This window comes from Hipposideros armiger, unplaced genomic scaffold, assembly GCF_001890085.2.
Source record: "Hipposideros armiger isolate ML-2016 unplaced genomic scaffold, ASM189008v1 scaffold_830, whole genome shotgun sequence".
Taxonomy (NCBI): Eukaryota; Metazoa; Chordata; class Mammalia; order Chiroptera; family Hipposideridae; genus Hipposideros; species Hipposideros armiger.
In genome coordinates this window covers 19614-38404 of record NW_017732180.1, presented here as the reverse complement: position 1 = coordinate 38404, position 18791 = coordinate 19614, and the positions used below count along the sequence as shown (strand labels likewise).

At 53.7% G+C, this 18791-nt stretch overlaps 1 protein-coding gene across 1 annotated transcript in view; it reads left to right on the top strand.

Moving 5' to 3' along the window:
- Positions 1-10932, top strand: part of XYLT1 (xylosyltransferase 1) — a gene marked incomplete at its 5' end in the record, with an annotated part of 333684 nt that extends 322752 nt beyond the window's left edge. The window contains 2 exons of the mRNA XM_019629188.1: positions 2377-2710; positions 5042-10932. Coding sequence (XP_019484733.1) covers positions 2377-2710; positions 5042-5364 — 657 coding nt within the window. The remainder of the gene's footprint in view (positions 1-2376; positions 2711-5041) is intronic.
- Between the last annotated feature and the right edge of the window lie 7859 nt (positions 10933-18791).

Sequence of the window (18791 nt, the reverse complement as noted above, 5' to 3'; positions counted from 1 at the left end):
TCTCTTCTCCTCTCTCTCTATTCTCTCTCCTTTCTCCTCTCTCCCTCTTTCTCCTCTCTCCCCCCCTCTCTCTCTTCTCCTCTCTCCTCCTCTTGATCTCTCCTCTCCCTCTTCTCCTCTCTCCTCTCCTCTCTCTCTTCTCCTCTCTCTCCCTTCTCTTCTCCTCTCCCCTCTCCTCCTCTCTCCCCTCTCTCTCTCTTCTCCTCTCCTTTCTCCTCTCTCTCTCTCTCCTCCTCTTGATCTCTCCTCTCCCTCTTCTCCTCTCCTTTCTCTTCTCCTCTCTCCCTCCTCCTCCTCTCTCTTCTCCTCTCCTCTCCCTCTTCTCCTCTGTCTTCTCCTCTCCCTTCTCCTCTCCTCTCTCTCTCTTCTCCTCTCCCTCGTCTCCTCTCTCCCCTCTCTCCTTTCTCCTCTCTCTTCTCCTCTCTGTTCTCCTCTCTTCTCTCTCCTCTCCCTCTTCTCCTCTCGATCTCTTCTCGATCTCTTCTCTCTCGTCTCTTCTCCTCTCTCCCTTCTCCTCCTCTTGATCTCTTCTCCTCTCCCCTCTCGTCTCCTCTCTCCCCCCTCTCTCGTCTCCTCTTTCTCCTCTCCTCTCCCTCTCTTCTCCTCTCTCGTCTCCTCTCCCCCTCTTCTCCTCTCTCTCCTCTCCTCTCTCCTTTCTCTTCTCCTCTCCCTCTTCTCCTCTCTCTCTATTCTCTCTCTCCTCTCCTTCCCTTCTCCTCTCCTCTTGATCTCTTCTCCTCTCTCTCTCCCTCCTCCTCCCTCTTCTCTCCTCTCCCTCTTCTCCTCTCTCTCCCTTCTCCTCTCCTCTTGATCTCTTCTCCTCTCTCTCGTCTCCTCTCGATCTCTTCTCCTCTCTCTCCTCCTCTTGATCTCTCCTCTCTTCTCCTCTCTCTCTTCTCCTCTCCTCTCCTCTCTCTTCTCTCGATCTCTTCTCCTCTCTCTCTCCTCCTCTTGATCTCTTCTCCTCTCTTCTCTCTCGTCTCCTCTCTCCTCCTCTTGATCTCGTCTCCTCTCTCCTCTCTCTCGTCTCCTCTCCTCTCTCTTCTCCTCTCTCTCTCTTCTCCTCCTCTGTCTTCTCTCGATCTTTCTCCTCTCTCCCTCCTCCTCCTCTCTCTCTCCTCTCTCCCTCTTCTCCTCTCTCCTCTCGATCCCTTCTCCTCTCTCGTCTCCTCTCCTCCTCTTGATCTCTTCTCCTCTCTCCCTCTTCTCCTCTCCCTCTCCTCTCGATCTCTTCTCCTCTCTCCTCTCTTCTCTCTTTTCCTCTCTTCTCCTCTCCTCTCTCTCCCTTCTCCTCTCTCTCTTCTCTTCTCCTCTCTCTCCTCCTCTCGATCTCTTCTCCTCTCTTCTCTCTCTCTTCTCTCTTTCTCCTCTCCTCTCTCCCTCTCTTCTCCTCTCTGTCCTCCTCCTCAGAAGAAGGAGGAGAGAAGAGAGAGAGAAGAGGGAGGAGAGAGAGAGGAGAAGAGGGAGAGAGGAGAGGAGAACAGAGAAGAGGACCCCTCATCTGAAAAAGCAACAGAGCTCATTTTGTTTTTAAGACATTTTTATTGGGCAACAGTGTGTTTTTCCAGGACCCATCAGTTCCAAGTTGAGTAGTTGTTTCAATCTAGTTGTGGAGGGCGCAGTTTACTGGCCCATGTGGGCATCGAACCAGCAACCTTGGTGTTGTGAGCCTGTGCTGCAACCACCTGAGCTAACTGGCCGCCCCACTCAACAGATATTGATTGAGCACCTACTGTGTACCCAGGTACTAGGATTTGAGCAAGGACATTTCACGAAGTCTTTCTATCGGGTGAATAAATTGCAGGTGACAAAAATGGAAGGAGGGACGAAAGAGCAGGTCCCTGGTGGGTCAAGGCCACACACACAGACACACAGAGCTGGCTGACAGGAAAGATGGATCATATAACATTCCCCCCTCCCTGGGGTCCAGCCCAGAATGCTTTGCAGAGACCAGAACTATCTCTTTCTAGGAACGCCATGTGACGTCCTGCAGTCACACTGAATAGAAGCACGTGATCTGGAAAACCAACGAGCCAGGTGGAAACCAGCTGTGCCTGTTGAGTGGCAGGGTGTATGTTTCCACGGAATGGCCAGCAAGCAGGCATGCATTCATTCAGTGCACATTCTTTTCCCAAAGCACACACCATGTACCAGGCACAGGGGGCCCAAAGGTTTAGTGAATGGACCACAGCCCTTGTCATCCCCCCGACTGGGTCCAAATCCTGTCTGACTGTGAGCAAGAAGCTTACCTGAAGCCTTGGTTTCCTCCTCTGTAGAATGGGAACATGAGGCCCAGTACGCAGGACCCTGGGCCTCTCTGGGACCCAGCACCCTAGCTCAGGCCCAGTGACACCAGGACTCGCTCTCCCGTTTCAGGTCGGCACTGACTGGGATGCCAAGGAGCGCCTCTTCCGGAACTTTGGGGGCCTCCTGGGGCCCATGGATGAGCCAGTAGGCATGCAGAAATGGGGCAAGGGCCCCAACGTGACCGTGACCGTCGTCTGGGTGGACCCCGTCAACGTCATCGCAGCCACCTACGACATCCTGATCGAGTCCACTGCCGAGTTCACCCACTACAAGCCCCCTTTGAACTTGCCCCTGAGGCCTGGCGTCTGGACAGTGAAAATCCTCCACCACTGGGTGCCGGTTGCAGAGAGCAAATTCCTCGTCGCGCCTCTGACCTTCTCCCACAGGCAGCCCATCAAGCCGGGTGAGTACTGCCCGTGTCTGCGGGGGGCCGGTGGGCGTTTGCGAGAACAGTGCCCTCTGCCCTCAGTGCTTGTATCTGTCTGCACTGAGGCAATGCCATCTGTCCGTTTATTAGATGCCCTCCCACGGGACTTCCAGAAGGCCCTGATCATATTTAAGACAAGACAGCAGATAAACTAAGACAGACGGAGTTTCAGCAACTCTTCTTCACTGTTTAAAAAAACAAAACAGAAAATTGTGTTAATCAGAAATATGATACAACTAGGTGAAAAGACATGCCACGTACTGGTGTGAAATATTCGCTCCACATAAAAATAGTGCCCATATTCCAAATCGATGGCAAGCGCTCACTCAGGAATCGCATATAGCAGAGCAAACTACAAGCCCTCAAGCGTCCCTGAGCAGGTTCGCATGGAGGAGCGCTGGGAAGGGCAGGCTCCGCTGTGAGGCGCACCTGTGAGGCGGGAGCAGCCGGGCCCGTTCGCTGGGTCCTGAGTTTTCCGGGCTTTTTTCCCGGAGTCCCTGACGTGGGCGAGGCTCTTCCCACCCATGCCCAGCCCGAGCCAGGGGTCGTGGCATCCCACTGAGCACCCCCCGACAGGCAGCGGTAATTGTATCTGTTAACGACATTCCAGTGACAGGGAACACAAAGGTAGGAGCCATGCAATTTGTTAAATGATTCATCAAGAGTAATTTGCTATTGACGCGTCCCTCGTAATCTCCAGAAATCTGATGAGGTGGAATTGAGGGGAATGTAATTAGAGCGGCGAGCGGCGCAGGCTGGAGCTGTTAAGAGCCCGTCCCACGTTCACCTCGTCTTTCCTAAGGATTCTTTGTGTCGGCCACAATGAGGGGTTCCTGGTGTTGGAGCGTGTGTTAGCTGCCCTTTCCACTGTGCGTGCCCTGCCTTTGGTCAGCGTGGGTGTCACCCCACTGCCCATCTGCAGGACAGGTGCACCGAGAACCAGAGAGAACAGGTGTGGTCCCGGCTAACAGTACAGGAGCTGCCCGCCCCATCTGCCAGCAGCAGGGAGACGTGGGCTGCGGCCCGGGTTAGACGGGGGCCTACCTGGCTGTCGGGGAGCTCTGCTAAGTCACAGCAAGACGCCCTCTAGTCTCCCCTCAGATCCGCAGGGCCCTGCGCCCGGCTTCCTGGGCCAGTGGGAACAGAAGGAGTGACTTTCTGGTGTGTGTTAGTCAAGGCGTGTTTTCAATTCCACTTATCTTCCCTTTGCATTTAGAAGGGCGGGCATGTTGTGGACGTTTGTCATCCTTGTTCCCCGCTCAGGACCACACATGACCTGATTATCCAGGCTGTCACCCTGTCACTGAGGGTGATAGCCACTGTCAGGCAAGCAGGAAGCATTGTCTTGTGAACGCCGCTTCCTCTTAAACGGAGGTTTCTTCTCATCCTAGCTCTCAGCTACAGCCAAAGCAGATCTGGGCAAACATGGCTCACAGGAAGCACTGCTGTCTTTATAAAAATATGTCGTCTTGCGTTTGGCAATCTAATACGCAACGAGTGGGAACTCCTCCTAACCAGAAACGGCCAGCTTCTGTCCTTCAGCCCAATCTTTCTGCATCCCCATCTTCAAGCCCCAGGAAGCAGCCACAGTCCCTCTCGTTTGCATGTCACTTCACTGTTGACAAAGCCCATGAACTTCTGGCTGAGCCTCTTGCCAGCCCAGGAGGTGTGATGGGTGTAAGACTGAGTGTCCCCGTTTTACAGGTGGGGACACCAAGTCTTTGGAAGACTGGCTCCCAAACGAAAACAAAAATCAAAGTTACTGCTTTAGCTTCCAGCTGGTGTAAGAGTCTGTGATTAGGACATCGTGAGGACAAACACCGGCTTTGGGGTCGGCCTGTCTTCAATTTAACCCCAGCTCTGTCTCTAACTGTAGCTGCCTCTGTGTCCCCATCTGTGAAATGGGGACGGTGACACCAGCCCTCCAGTTATGTGTGTCTTGTGTAACCTCCCTGGCTACCTGGTTCACTCCATCACATAGAATAGAGCCTGGCCCTGAATCAGTCTTGAGCAAATGAATAGATGAACGAATGCCTTGCACACAGCAGACAGTAAATCTGTGTTGAATAAAAACCTTACATCAAGTAGGGACTTAAAAATACGCAATGAATGAATGAATGCAGCATGTCCTGCGCGTGAGTTGGCATAGGGCGGGCTCATCGTGTTGAAGGAACGTCCTCACGGCTGTCCTGGGGGACCGGGAAGAGGACTTGCTCCTGAGACGGTCGGCGCGTGAGTGCCGTGGCGCCCGCGGCCGGGCGCCGGTTCCCAGCTCTGCTAACCATGTCCCGCCCGCTCTGCTTTCAGAGGAGGCCCTGAAGCTGCACAGCGGGCCGCCCCGCGGTGCCTACATGGAGCAGAGCTTCCAGAGCCTGAACCCCGTGCTCAGCCTAACCATCAGCCCCGCGCAGGTGGAGCAGGCGCGCAGGAACGCGGCCGCCACCGGCCCCGTGCTGGAGCGCTGGCTGGACGCGCTGGTGGGCACCATGTGGACCGCCATGGGCGTCTGCGCCACCGGCCCCACCGCCTGCCCCGTCATGCAGACCTGCAGCCACACAGCCTGGAGCTCCTCCAGCCCGGACCCCAAGTCGGAGCTGGGGGCGGTCAAGCCCGACGGCCGGCTCAGGTAGCACCGCGCACGCGTGAGCCACAGCTGGTCGCCAAGGGAAAGCGGCCGGAGGGCCGGCGGGGCCTGGACCTGGCCTCCCACCCCGGGGGCGCCTTTTGTGGGAGCGGCTCTCCTGGCTGTCGAACGATGGAGAAAGAGGGTTTGAAGGCCAGAGCGGGGTCTGCCGACCGCCTGCGTTTGGCAAGCCGGCTACGGGGGCGGCGGAGGGCGGGGCGCCGTCTCAGCGCCGTGGTCTTACCTCTTCTGGTCGGTCCTCGAGCCCTTGTGGTCCCCCTCCAGTGACCCGACCCCCCAGACAAGTGATTCTCCAACTTTTACTTTGAGCAGCACTTTGTTTACTAAGCGCAGTCATGGGTGGAAGTTCAAGGTGCGGCCGAGCTCCCGGCTGCTCTGGTTGGAGTTGGGAGGGGAGGTTCCTTCTCAAAGCTCGGCCCACGGGCGGTCCCCTTGCCAAGTGCATCTCCTAGGTACCTCGTCAGAACCCAAGGGCTCCGTAAAACCCAGTGTGACCAGCACTGCCCACACCCGCTCCCCGCTCCCCTGGGCCGGGGAACCCTGGAGTCAGTCCTGAAACGACCGGCCACTGGAAGGAAGTCCCGCTCACGGGCCCTTCCCCAGGCAGGCAGCGGGCTCCGGAGGGCTCCGAGCCCCCCGCAAGCCCTTCTTCTTAGTAGCTAGATGTGCAGGAAAGCCCTTTGATGTGACATGGCCAAGTCCACCGAGCTTGACTGCCAGTGTCCTGGGTTCCAGGCCGCCCTCCCTTGACTTGGGGCCAACACGGGCCAACGCTGCTGAGTCTCGAGTCTCCTGGCCATTCACGGGCCAGGAGACCAAGACTGTGACCTCACGGGCCATGAAACTCACAGAGATGGTTTGGAGCCGAACCACCCCGAGCTGCAAAGCACAGCAGTGCCCTCATCTGCCCAAGCCCTTCCGTGCCGAGGTCAGGCACTCCAGACCTTTGAGAACCACATACTCGGTGCTGTTGGGAGTGACCAAACCACAGGGACCAGACTTTTCACATCCAGGAAAAAGCATTTCTGATTTGGTTTTGGTTTTTAAATTCATGCCCTTCCTTTCCGAGGTGCCAACGGGCCCACCTGACATGCAGCGTACAGGCTTGAGTACCTGGTGGTTTCAACCCTAAACCATAGTGTTATTCAAATGACTTGAGTTACAGGAACCTGAAAGGTGCCCCCCTCCCCAGAGGCCCCCCTCTGCCTCTGACCCCACCCTCCCCCTAAAGACAGGGTTCCCTTGAGAAAGTCCCACCTGCAGCTACAAACTGTCCTTCCCAGGAGAGCAGTCCTTGGAGTATATCTCCCCAGTGTGAGTTCAAAGGTACCGCAGTTCCAGCCGTTGCCCCCAAAACCACCTCATCCCCTGCCCAGCAAGGCAGGCTAGGCTGTCCCATGGGCAATGGAGGATATGAAGAAGGGACACGTTAGGTATTTATTATTTTAGTCAATGACTAATTAGTAGGTGCTGTTTTTGCAGCTTGTCAATTATGTTATCTTACTAACGGAAGCTGCCTTTATTCACAAAAGGCCCCCCCACCCAGCCCTTCGCCTCCCTCTCCTCCTCATCGCCTAGTGTCTCTCTCTCTCTTCTCCCCGCCCCCCCCATTCTCCATGTTCTCAGAGAAAAGCAGGGCTGTTGGGCACCATGAGGGCACTTCGACCATCATCATCCACTCTCTGGAAGTGGGGTGACTTTGGAGCCTCGATTGCCCTGTTAGCCTCATCGACTCGGTTCTGGGGGTGTTGGAATTCCTGAGCCATCCCTGCCTCCTCCCTGGCGGGCCTCCCTCTGCCAGTCTAACCCTGGGCCTCCATGTGACAACCTGACAGAGGGACGCAAGCCCAGCAAGATCTATTTTAGGAAAAGGGTAGGTGGTCAGAGCAGGCAGGGGAGCCCAGGAGATGGTCACTGTCAACAGTGGCTCCAGGGAGGGGCCTTCTCAGAAAGCCCGTCTGATCTGCAGATGGACTTACATACTGGGAGGCCTGTGTCACTGCAGCGGCTTGGAGAGCTCAGCCCCGTCACGCCCCCTGTGCAGTGCACGCCTGCAGGTTCCCACACGGGACCTTCCTTACCCACTGGTGTTTGTTCCTACCATGGAGCAGGTGGCAGAGCTGGCTTCCTCTGGGGACACTCCCCACCCTGTTCCTGTCCCGGGTTTCATGCCCTACTCACCGCGATGAATTCTGGGACGCTGAGCAGTCACCCGGGATGTTCCTTCATGTCCGCTGCTGTTGAACAGAGAATAATTTTGCAGATGTTACACTTGCTTAAAAAAAAGAATTCCAAACAAAGCCCAGGATAATGTGAGAAACGGTGATATTTTCCAGGGAAAATCGTTCAGCTCATATTCTCTATCTGCCCAAGGATGATTTACTTGTTCGAGGCCACTGGTCAGACAGGACTTTAGTGAGGGCTGCCTGAGGTTTTTACAAATGTGAGACAGAAGTCTCTGGGCCGTGACGGCCAGGTCCCCAGACTGCGAGAGGGCTCAGAGGTGGGACGTGGGGGTGAGTTCCCAGGGAGAAAGCAGCATTAGCAGGCTGTGGCACTCTGTCCGGTTTCCCAGCCAGCCTGCTGACATGCAGGCAGAAACGGGGCTCCGGAGGCCGCTGGCCCCGCAGTCCGCTCCCCGGCCACGCACGCAGGCCTGCGTCTCCATCTCCGCGTGGGCAGGAGCAGTTCCGGGGGCCTGCGTTTCAGCAAGTGCACCAGTTCCTCCCTTTGGAGAAAGGCCTTTCTGGGTGGATCAGGAGTCACTCTGACTCCATTGCCCACAGTTAGCTGAACTTTGCAGAGGCTGAGCAAGGCCACACAAGCTCCTGAAGGGGGCACACTGCAGCCCCTCCAGGCACATGCGTCCTTCCGCTTCCAGGGGGTGAGGAGGACCCTGGCTGGGACTTGGTCCCTATGTCAAGGTCATGCAGAACAGAGGAGAGCAGCAGCTCCGGGGGTGGGGGTGGGGGGGTGAAGGCCCTTTTCACAGCCAAGGTCCCTGGGAAGCTCGGGACAGGAGCCCCCAGCAGCATCCAAGGGGGACACACTAGGCACAGCTGTTTGCAAAGGCTGCCCGATCGGAGCCGCACCCTATAGCCGGGGTCACCAGTGCCGTGGGGCCCAGGACACGAACGCAGAAGCAGCTGGTGTAAGACCATGGAGCGGTGGGGACGTTGTGGTCTGCTGGCTCGGCCGCCCGCTGCCTGTGATAAAGCAGACCTGGGAGCTGCGTCCCCCAGTGGGGCGGGGAAGCCGGAAATTCACCTGCTTGTAGGAAATGTGACTTTTAAATCTTGGCAGCTTTGTTTTCTTTTCAACGGGATGGGCACAGAGAACGCCCACAGCTCAGCCTGTGCAGGGGCAGTGACCTCGCTCTCCTGAGGGGGCGTTTAAAAGGTTGGGCATCGCCGCTGGGCAGGAGGGAAAAGCGGCTGAGAAAGGGCAGAAATGACTGCCCGTGTTGAGCTCTGGCAGGAGCAGGAACCTGAGTCGTCAATCCCGTCCCAAAAGGGATGGGCCCCCAGGAGGTGTCCCGGGAGAACTGGCTTGTTCCGCTCCCCTGGTCCCAAGACAATCTGTCTGTGCTGAATGGAAGAAGGAACGGAATTTGGGGGCCCCGTCTGCTGCCCCTTACCTGAGGGGGTCCACGTCTGTCCAGGCCACACCATCTGGAATTCCATCACTCCCAGGCAGAGAGGTCAGGGACGGGGTCCAGGATGAGGGGGTGGTGTGTAGAAAAGGTCAGGTGTCAGCGCCATCTTGCCACGTGTCTGGAAGCTTCCTGGGCGGCCTGGCTGGAGCTGTGCTCGCTCACAGGATGTCCATGCTTCTGCCTCAGTTACCTTACTCGCCCACGGGTCTACCACAGGCGCTACCTCACCGTGTCCGCTGAGACGTTTACCTGGAGGGAAAGAAAGACAGCCACATCTGCTTGATCTGAATGTACAATCTATGCAAATTCTCTCCCTCAGTCTGTCTCGTTTTTTTTTTTTACCTTCCAAACAAGATACTCTTGTACAGACCGCTTTTAAGACTGAGGGCTTTCTTGTACCACCTGTGTCCACCTGTCCCGTTGTCTTTGCTTCTGTCCATGCCAAGCCCACACAGGGAGAACGTGGCCCTCACCCCTGTCCACCTGGCTGGGAGCGCTCCACCGGCCTCAGCCCACAGACCTCACGGGAAAGCAGGTTCTGCCCCTTGCCACCTCCACTCCTAACTCGTCTCCGTTCCTCACTTGCCTCTGACTTGCGTATCCCCTCCCACCCCACCCCCCAAAAAGCCTTAGGTTCTCCTTTTTGAAATGTGGCCTTAAAATTATTTTTGGAAAGCTGACCTCCCTCTCATTTCCACCAACATCTGAGAAGAAAGAGCCTCTTGAAGCTTTTGTGGCAGCCCCCTAAGCGAGCGGCGGCCAATCTGTAGTTTGCAGATGCTTAGAAATTGCTAATAAATGTTGTCTGTAAGAAAAATATCCTTAAATGTTTCCTATGGGTAAAATGAAGGCCTGGGTGCTCGTCTAAACCTCAGCCGGCTCCTGATGCGCTCAGAGCGGGCGGCCGCGGGAGTGGGCTGGCGCCATCACCCCCAGAGTGCTACCTCCACTTTCCACCCCTCCCCTCCCCCAGAGACGGGGCGACTGTGTGCTTCCGTCAAGGGTACATCAGGAGAGTCCCGCCATGTATCTCTGTCCTTCCTGCCTGGAAAGTGATAGCATTCAACGCTCCCAGCGGATGGCTCCTGTTCTCCAAGGGACCACACTCTCCCTGCCTTCAAAGCCCCTCCGTCGCTCCAGGGCTGATGGAGGCCAAAGACAACCCAGGGTTTTCATAGGAAACTCACTGGAACTGAACGCAATCGTCTTTGTAGTCCTTTCGCCTTTTAAAAAATATTTTTTTAATATTATGTTGTCAATAGCATTTGTTTGGGTATTTTTTAGAGGCCTCACGATAAGTTATTACCACCCCCTTCATTTTTCTTTCAAAGACATGTGGTGATATAGTTTCTAAAAATAACTATTTTGTTATAGATCATAATATGCATAAAACTGTACAGAAATATTTTGTAATGTATTGATTTTTTTAAAAAGAGAATCTGTAAATAAAGTTTTAAAAAAGAGAGAGAGAATTCAAATGGCACACACTGAAAGATGTAGATATTTTGCTATTTATTTAAAGGAGTATTTTAAGAGATATTGAGCTATCCGAAATTGACCAGTAATCAAAGTTCCAACCCTGCAAATGCTTTTCCTCGCGGTAGAATGTGATTCTCAAAAACAATTGCACTACCCACCCATTTTTGCACCTTTTCTGTCTTTTCATTTAGCAGAAAAACAACGAAATTGTGCCTTAGCTGTTGTTTTTTGTTTTTGTTTTTCTGTCTAGGGGAGTTTGTTTCTGTGTGACAAAGCAAAATTTTTTGCAGAAAAAAAAGTGGATGTAATAAATACTGTACCATACCAAAAACACTGCAGGTGTATATAGATGCTTTCTGTCATACTGTGTTTTCAGATGCAGAATTTTAAAATTAAAAAAAAAAAGAAATACTGTCTTAATGGAACCGTGGCTGTGTGGCTTCTTTTCAGCAGTACCGTGCACCTTCACACCATCTTGTATTCTCTGACTTCCTCTGTACTGTCCAACCCCTAGTACTGGGGTGACTGTATGATTTGTCATCCAAACTGGGATACTTCTGAACAGGAGGGGGGCACAGACTACAGGAGCTGCTGAGACCACAGGCATGAGTTGGGCCTCTCCTGGGGAAACCTGGATGTGTGCACGCACTCCCCAGTCAAGCTTGCTATCAGCCTCAGCTTGATGACTGCAAGTCCCCTGGTTGAGGCGGAAGTGTATAGTTTTAAACCCTTTGTTAAGTAGAGGTTAGTGAGAAGACACTGCCATCTAAAGTGGCAGTTCCTGATTTTTCCGGTCAAGATGGGGGAGTAGGTAAATGCTGTGCTGACCTCCATTACTGAGAATCGCCTGAAGTCTAGCTGCACCGACGCCGTACAACTACTGACATACAGAAGCAGCCACCTCGAGACTGGTAGAGGGGCAGAGACGCACGGAACAGGTGGGTGCCTCACCTGCGTGTGACCATTAGAAATCGGGAGGGATATCTCGGCTGCGGAGGTCCCCCCTGAAGAGCGAGGGGTCCCAGCCTCACACCAGGCTCCCCGGCAAGCGTTTCAGTGCCAGGGAGGGAAGTCCCCAGAACTTCTGGCTGTGAAAGCCAGTGGAGACTGTGGCTGAGTGGGACAGAGGGTGGTGGCGTCCCAGGCGCTCCTCTTAGAGGGACCACGCACAGACTCACTGGCTCTGAGCTCCACCGCTGGGGCAGTGGCCTGAAAGGCGCCAGAAACGTACAGGGAGAAACTGAGTTGTCTGCTCCAGGGCGAGGGCTCGAGGGGCATTTCGCTCCCGGAGGGAGGGGCTGGCAGAAGCCCTTGTTTCTCTATTGAGCCCTTGCTCTCCTTGCGTCAGACGCCGTATTTGAGTCTCCGTCAAACTGGCTATCGTTTGTCTGCCACTTCCGCTGGCTATTCCATACAAACGACCTGTCTTAGCTCATGCTGCAGACTTTCATAAGCTCACTCAAACATTCACAAAACCCCAACAAGCAGCACTGGGCTTCAGCGTGTCCCGTACCTCTGGCTGAGCAGCCTTAAGCTCGGCACTAGTGACCGTAAACTTCAGTTCACAATTTGGCCTCTTGAGGCACCTCTAAGCCCAGTGCTGGTGGCGGCCCTCTGAGGATTGCTTTGTGGTTCATACCAGGTGGCCCTGGGCAGAGTACAGGCTGCACCTGAATTTGGCCTGCAGCGGGTCCCCTCCCAGGTGGCCCTGGGGCTGGCACGCCTGGTGGCCCGCCTCAGACCAAGCTAGAGCATCACCCAGGTGCCTCTAAGGACAACACACCCAAAGGGCAGACTGGGCCGCCACCAGAGCCCTGCTAAAGCAAACCCTGCTCCGCAGGGTCAGCCCCTGCACAGCAGCTCCTCCACTGTAGTCACGGCCAGTCCTCACAACCAACCAGCCTGCAGGTCAATCCCTCCCACAGATGTGCAAACAGCAACCAAGGCTCAACCACAACAGGAGGGCACACACAAGGGACACACCTGGAGCACCTGGCTCTGGTGAGGAGGGAGACTGTGCCACTAGGCCCCACAGCACACCTACTACGTAAGGCCATTCTTTATTAAGACCGGGAGACACAGAAGCCCTACCTAATACATAGAAACAAACACAGGCAGGCAGCCAAAATGGGGAGATAAAGAAACATGTTCCAAATAATAGAACAAAGGTCCAGAAAAAGAATGAAACAAAATGGAGACAAGCAATCTATCAGACACAGTGTTCCAAACACTGATTATAAGGCTGGTCCATGATCTCAGGGAGAACTTCAACAGAGAGCTAGGAAGCATAAAAAAGAACCCGTCAGAGGTGAAGACTACAATAACAGAAATGAAGAATACATTAGAGGGAGTCAACAGTAGATTAGGTTAAGCAGAGGATCGAATCAGTGATTTAGAAGACAAAGGAGCAGAAAACACCCAATCAGAACAGCAAAAAGAATCCAAAAAACTTAGCAGAGCGTAAGGGGCCTCTGGGGCAGCATCAAGTGTAATGACATTCGCATCACAGGGGAACCAGGAGGAGAAACAGTGAGGGATTGGGAACCTATTTGAAGACATGATGACAGAAAACTTCTCTAACCTGGCAAAGGGAAAGAAAAGCTTGTTTCTTTTAAGGGGAACTCGTCTTCAAACAAAACTGTACATTAAACTCCAATATATAAAAGAGACTTCAAAATTGGGGGCTGGGACGGGGGGTGGGCGTGGGGAGGGGGCTGCTGTAGTCACAGTAGGAGTGGAAATTCTGTCTGAGCAGAATTCTACCTCCCAGCCGCAGCCAAGCGCTTTGGTGGCCCCGGGCACAAGTGGACGACCAGGCTTTGAAACCACACCTCTGGTGGAAGCAGCGAGGCCTCTGAGAGGGTTGATGTCAGGCCTCCCTGCCAGGATGCCGAACACTGAGCTCTAGGCCGGGTCTCTGAGAGTGAGACCAAACCGAGATTAATTCACTCCCACCTGGTCTTGGCACGTCAGAAGGGTGGAAACTTAGAGCTGGGGTGAAGAGAAGGCTGGCCTGAGGTCCAGTCTGGACGCTCCTGATCCTGTGCCTTCCTATTCAGCTGGTCTGTTTGCCCAGCCAGGAAACCACTGCCCCACCCCGACGGGAACCGAGAGATCCAGGCCGTCTCCTCTCCAGGGCTGGTTCTACCACTGATTTGCTACTGATCACAGCAAGCCTCTTTCCTGTGATGGATCTCAGATTCCTCATCTGCCAAGGGGGAGGAGGGGTCTCCCTGACCACTGGGGTCCATTCAAGTTCAGCCATGTAGGTGCACAGTCTAATGTCCACCAAAATATGGTTTCTGACGTTCCTCTCCAGGTTAATCAGGCTCCTTTAAACTTACAGTAATGTGATCCACCTCAAAGAAGTTTCATCAGAAGGCGAATCTACTGGACCATGCGACGGCACGAGACCACAGAATTAAGACAGGGAAAGAGTCAGGCAGCCCCAGGGCGCTCAGAACTGGCACTGGCGTCTCCATGCTCAGGGTTCCTGTTTTCTTCATTTCTGGTGGTCCTAGTATGATTCGATTCTCCCCTCCAGACAGTGGGCACCACGTGATAGAGAAAGAAGGCCCCAGAAGTCCCTGCTTCTTGTCCTTCAAAGTCCATAATACAGGAACATCAATGTCCTTTGTCCTCATTGCCAAAGGAAATGGTTTGAACAAGCAAGCTTGGGCCCCATCATTGGGGCCAGGCACACAGGGTACTGTAATTGGCTGAGTCTGGATCATATACCCACCCCCGTGGCCAGGGGATTGGGTAAGAATCTGTGATTGGCAGCCCCATCCCAATCACATGATCAGAGTAGAAGAGGAACATTTCCCTGAATGAGAGGATGCAGTTGAACAGAAAAATACAACAGATGTCCGTCCACTACACCACAGCCAACTCCGGGCTCAGGTGGCTTCCCAGAAGCCAGTCCAATTCCTTTTTGTTCCTCACAGGCCTGAATCGTCTCTGCCCACCTCCTAGCTCTCTCCCAAAGGAGACGGGCTCTGGGCCTGCCTTGAGCAAATCATTTTCAGTAAATATCATATGGATGGTGCAGAGGATTTACGCTCACTCAGTTGGCTGTGGAGGGCTTATTCTTATGGGACCACATGATGGATTTCTCCTTTTCTCCTCGTCGCCTGGGCACAGCGCTCATGAAAAAAGGCCCACAGAACTGCCCTGTGCTAATTGTGGTGGAAGATTCTAGCGCACGGCAGACAGCAGAGCCTGGGGATCTGCAAAGAGGAACCTCTCCGCACGTTTCTATAGCACTATCCTGGGACCCCAGCCTCCCCTCTGAGCTTCCACTGCTCTGACCCCTCAACAGGCCCCCAGAGCCCGCAGCTAGCAAACCTGTCCTGGATGAGTGAAGCTTCTAGAAGTGGAGTTGATGAGGAAAGCACCAATGGCTGATAGGCTGACAGGCACCACAGCAGACTGCAGAGCGGGAGGGAGGGGCATTCAGGAGAAATAGCGGGGACACTTCGCAAACCTCACTAACCAGGCTGAACCCCTGACTAGCAATTTTTCAGCACCTCCTCCCACTGCGGAGTCAGACACGCCCATGTCCACACACTGGTTTCATTACGGAGCAGCTGTCGGGGCTGAGGCAAGTTCTCTTACCTCTCTGGACCTCAGCTTACCTGTCTGCATGTCGGGGGTAATAGTCACTGACTCATAAAGCTGCTGGGAGCATTTTAGAAAGACAACACGTGTGAAATATACAGTGTCAGCAACCCGTGCCTTCACGCCTCAGAGGTGAAAGCTCCCTGAGGACAGGGACAATGTCTGAAGGGTGTGACACATACAATGGTTGCCAGCATTTGATGGATGAATGGGGAAATGAATGAATGAACACATCAACTGGACTGCTGCCACTTCCATCATTTCTTCAGGGGCATTCCATTTAGTCTGGTCTCCATGATCATCCTCTGTTTGAGACCTGATGTCTTCCTTAAGCCTCAATTCACAACAAGGTGGCATCACCGTGACCTCTGAGATTCGAGGGCGATTTCCTCACGTGCCCTGAACCGAGGGAAACACAGCACTGCCCCCAATCTCTTTGGAGACTTTTAAGGAGACCCAAGTTCAGCTACAACCCTGGGTTCTGCTTCCACTGAACTGGCTCATTTTAAAGATCCCTCCTCTATTCTACCGGGTTTTTTCTCCTTTGTGTATGATATCACCTCCCTCCCCCAATAGGCACACCAATCCATCACTCCCCAATAACGACCGCCCAGCTATGCAGACAGATTTTACCAAAGCTTGCAGGTAAGGGGTTGCATGAGAGCATTTCAGATGGTTTAGAATTTAATTTTAGATACTTCCGTTTTCAAAAGCCCTGGATCCCTTGGTGGCCACCTGCCTGCACAGTCCAGCCTCCCGGCATCCGTCCCCCTCCTCTTCAAACCCTGCACCTTTTCTTACCTTCTGTCCGCTCATCCACCCTCCCACCCAAGATGCCCTGTTACGTCCTGTCATCTGCTGCAGACCAGTCCCTCAGGGCCTCACATTTCAGCCTAAAGACAACCGTAAAGGTAAGCTCACTCCGGGGTTCTAAACTTAGTTCTCACCTGTGCGATCCCTGGAGCCGGCTATGACAACAATTACGACGAAATCCTTTCCCCCTCTGAGGACTGTGTTTTAATACACTCACCAGCTGCCAAGTGGCACCCGATGCACTTTGGCTCCGTTCCTTAAATCATGCCATTTGTTTGCTGTGAAACCCTGGGGTCTCCCTCACCGGCTCAGAATCATTCCAGCATCTCCAGCCTCAGTCCTGTTCTAGCATGAATGGCTCCTAATTTAATAGACGCTGGGTGGTGGGCAGGTGGGTCGCAAGTGTCCAAACATGAACTCGGGGAGAAGTCCAAGACGGAGAACTGCCCGGCACTAAGAACACACATTCTAGGGCCGGGTCCAATGAAGACAATCCTTCCTGCCAACTCTGATCTTCCAACCTGGACTATCTGTGGCCTGAGTCGGCAGACACTGGCACTGACCTTGTCACCAAGGAGTCTAGGATTTGTTCACCTAATATGGGGATGGGCCCAAACTTAGCTTCAAAGCCAAAAAAACGAGAAAAGGGAACACCCAGGGGACGAGAAATACAGGACCCTATCTAAGTGTGCCCTAACTCAAAGTCTGATCTTTATCTGGAAGCCAGATGGCTCCATCTTTCAGTATATTAGTCAGGTCCTCCAGAGAAATAGAACCAATAGGATGTATATGTACTGATGCATGTGGACAGAGAGAGAAAAAAGAAAAACAGACTGACTGTAAAGAATTGGCTCCCGTTGTTACGGAGGCCTAGAAGTCCTAGGATCTGCAGTCAGCCAGCTGGAAACCCAGGAGAGCTGATGAGGTAAGTTCCAGGTCAGTCCAAGGGCCTGGGAACCAGAGAGCCGACGGTGTAGTTCAAATCCAAAAGCCAGCGACTGGACGGCCAAGACAAGCCAATGTTTCAGTTTGAGTCCAAAAAAGGGAAAAGGCTGACGTCCCAGCTCAAGGCAGGCAGGGGGGAGGCGCGCCCCCTAGTGGCAGGAAGGGCAGCCTTGGTCCCCATCAGGCCTCCTGCTGGTGGACGGCACGAGGCCCACCGTCACTCACTCTACTCATCCAACTGTTCATCTTACCCTAAAACACCCGCACAGACACACCCTGAATGGGGCGTAACCAAATATCTGGGCACCTGAGACCCAGACAAGCTACCACAAAAACCTAACGGGCACACTCAGTTTCTGTTCCTTTGTAACGGGCATAACACTCGCCACCTGGAGGGAACACCGCGGAAGCAAACCGAAAGCACGGCCCCCCACTTACTGCTGTGTGACTGAGCCAGTCGTCAGCTCCTGATCCACTGTGTCCGCCTGTGGAGGGAGGGGAAGGGGGGAGGGGAAGGAAGCAAGATAATCTCATGTGCTTTACCTGTTAGTGAAGGGTTCCTGGCAAGATGAAACCAGCCGGCTCTCCACCTTGGCTGCACAATGAAATCAGCGGGAGAGGTGGTTGCAATACGGCGCCCAAGCCGCGCCCAGACAGGTGACATGAGAATCCGCGGGGTGGGCCCCACGCCTCAGTCATTGGTGAAGCTCCCAGGTGATTCTCATGTGCAGTCGAGGCTGAGGAGCCCTGGACTAAGCGGACGTGAAGCCTTTCCCCAAAGGCTGGGGATTAATTATCATTAGCGCCCTGTGCTACGCCCGCCTTCAGGCGGTAAGAAGTCGCTTGGCTTGCAGGCCACAGTGCCCCACGCTGGTAAAACCGGAGCCGCAAGGATAAAAGTGAGACCCAGACTTTAACAGAGAACATCTCAATGTTCTGGATCCATTTGATGTTCTTAAATGTTACCCCGAGCGCCGCATATTCCAGGACCCGGGATGAGCAGTACAGATGTCTCATCTAGTCCGTCCCCTGCCTCCAGCCAAGACGGGCAGGGGTGGGGGACACACACCATCACCTGCCACTGCCCAGCCCCACCTTCCCTCTGCCTCTTTGTCAGGTCTCACAGCCCCTGCCTTCTCTGATGCTCTAACATCGCCGGGTCAGATGCCTCTGCTCCTGCACGCATGCATACTTCTACCCAGCGTTAACCTCAGGTAGGTTTCCAGGTGGACGGTAAGATCACAACAGAGTGATTGTGTATCAGCACTGGTCGGCGCCATCCCCAGGGACCAACCCTGTGAAACAATGAAATTCGGATCTTGGAGGGAGCTCCAAGGGAAACTGAGGCCAAGAGGCCTCATTCGGGAGGTGAGTACAGTAAAGCTTTCTTCCATGCTCCCCCACTCTCAAAGCATGATCTTTTCTCTGTCCAGAATAGGCAAATCTATAGAGACAGAAAGATTAGTGGTTGCCTGGGGCCGGAGGTGAGGGCTGGGGTATAAGATGGTGACAGCGAAAGGTTACAGAGCTTCTTTCTGAGGTGATGAAAATGTTCTAAAATGGACTATGGTGATGATGGCACACCTCTGTGAATATAAAAAAAAAAAAACACTGAATTGTACACTTTTAATGGGTGCACTCTACAGGAGTTGTGTCTCAAGGTTTTAAGAAAGATGACCTTTTCTCATACTTAATGGAGACTATAAAAGCATCAGATGGAAATGCTGTTGACATTATATCATATATCTACTCGACTACTGTTTATCTGCCTCAGATAGGACGTGAGCTTCATGAAGACCTAAACCTGATCTGTTTTATTCACCACTGGTTCTCCAGAGCCCAACACAAAGGGCGACTCTTAGCAGGAGCTTGAAAATGATTCGATGAATGGATGAATGAGT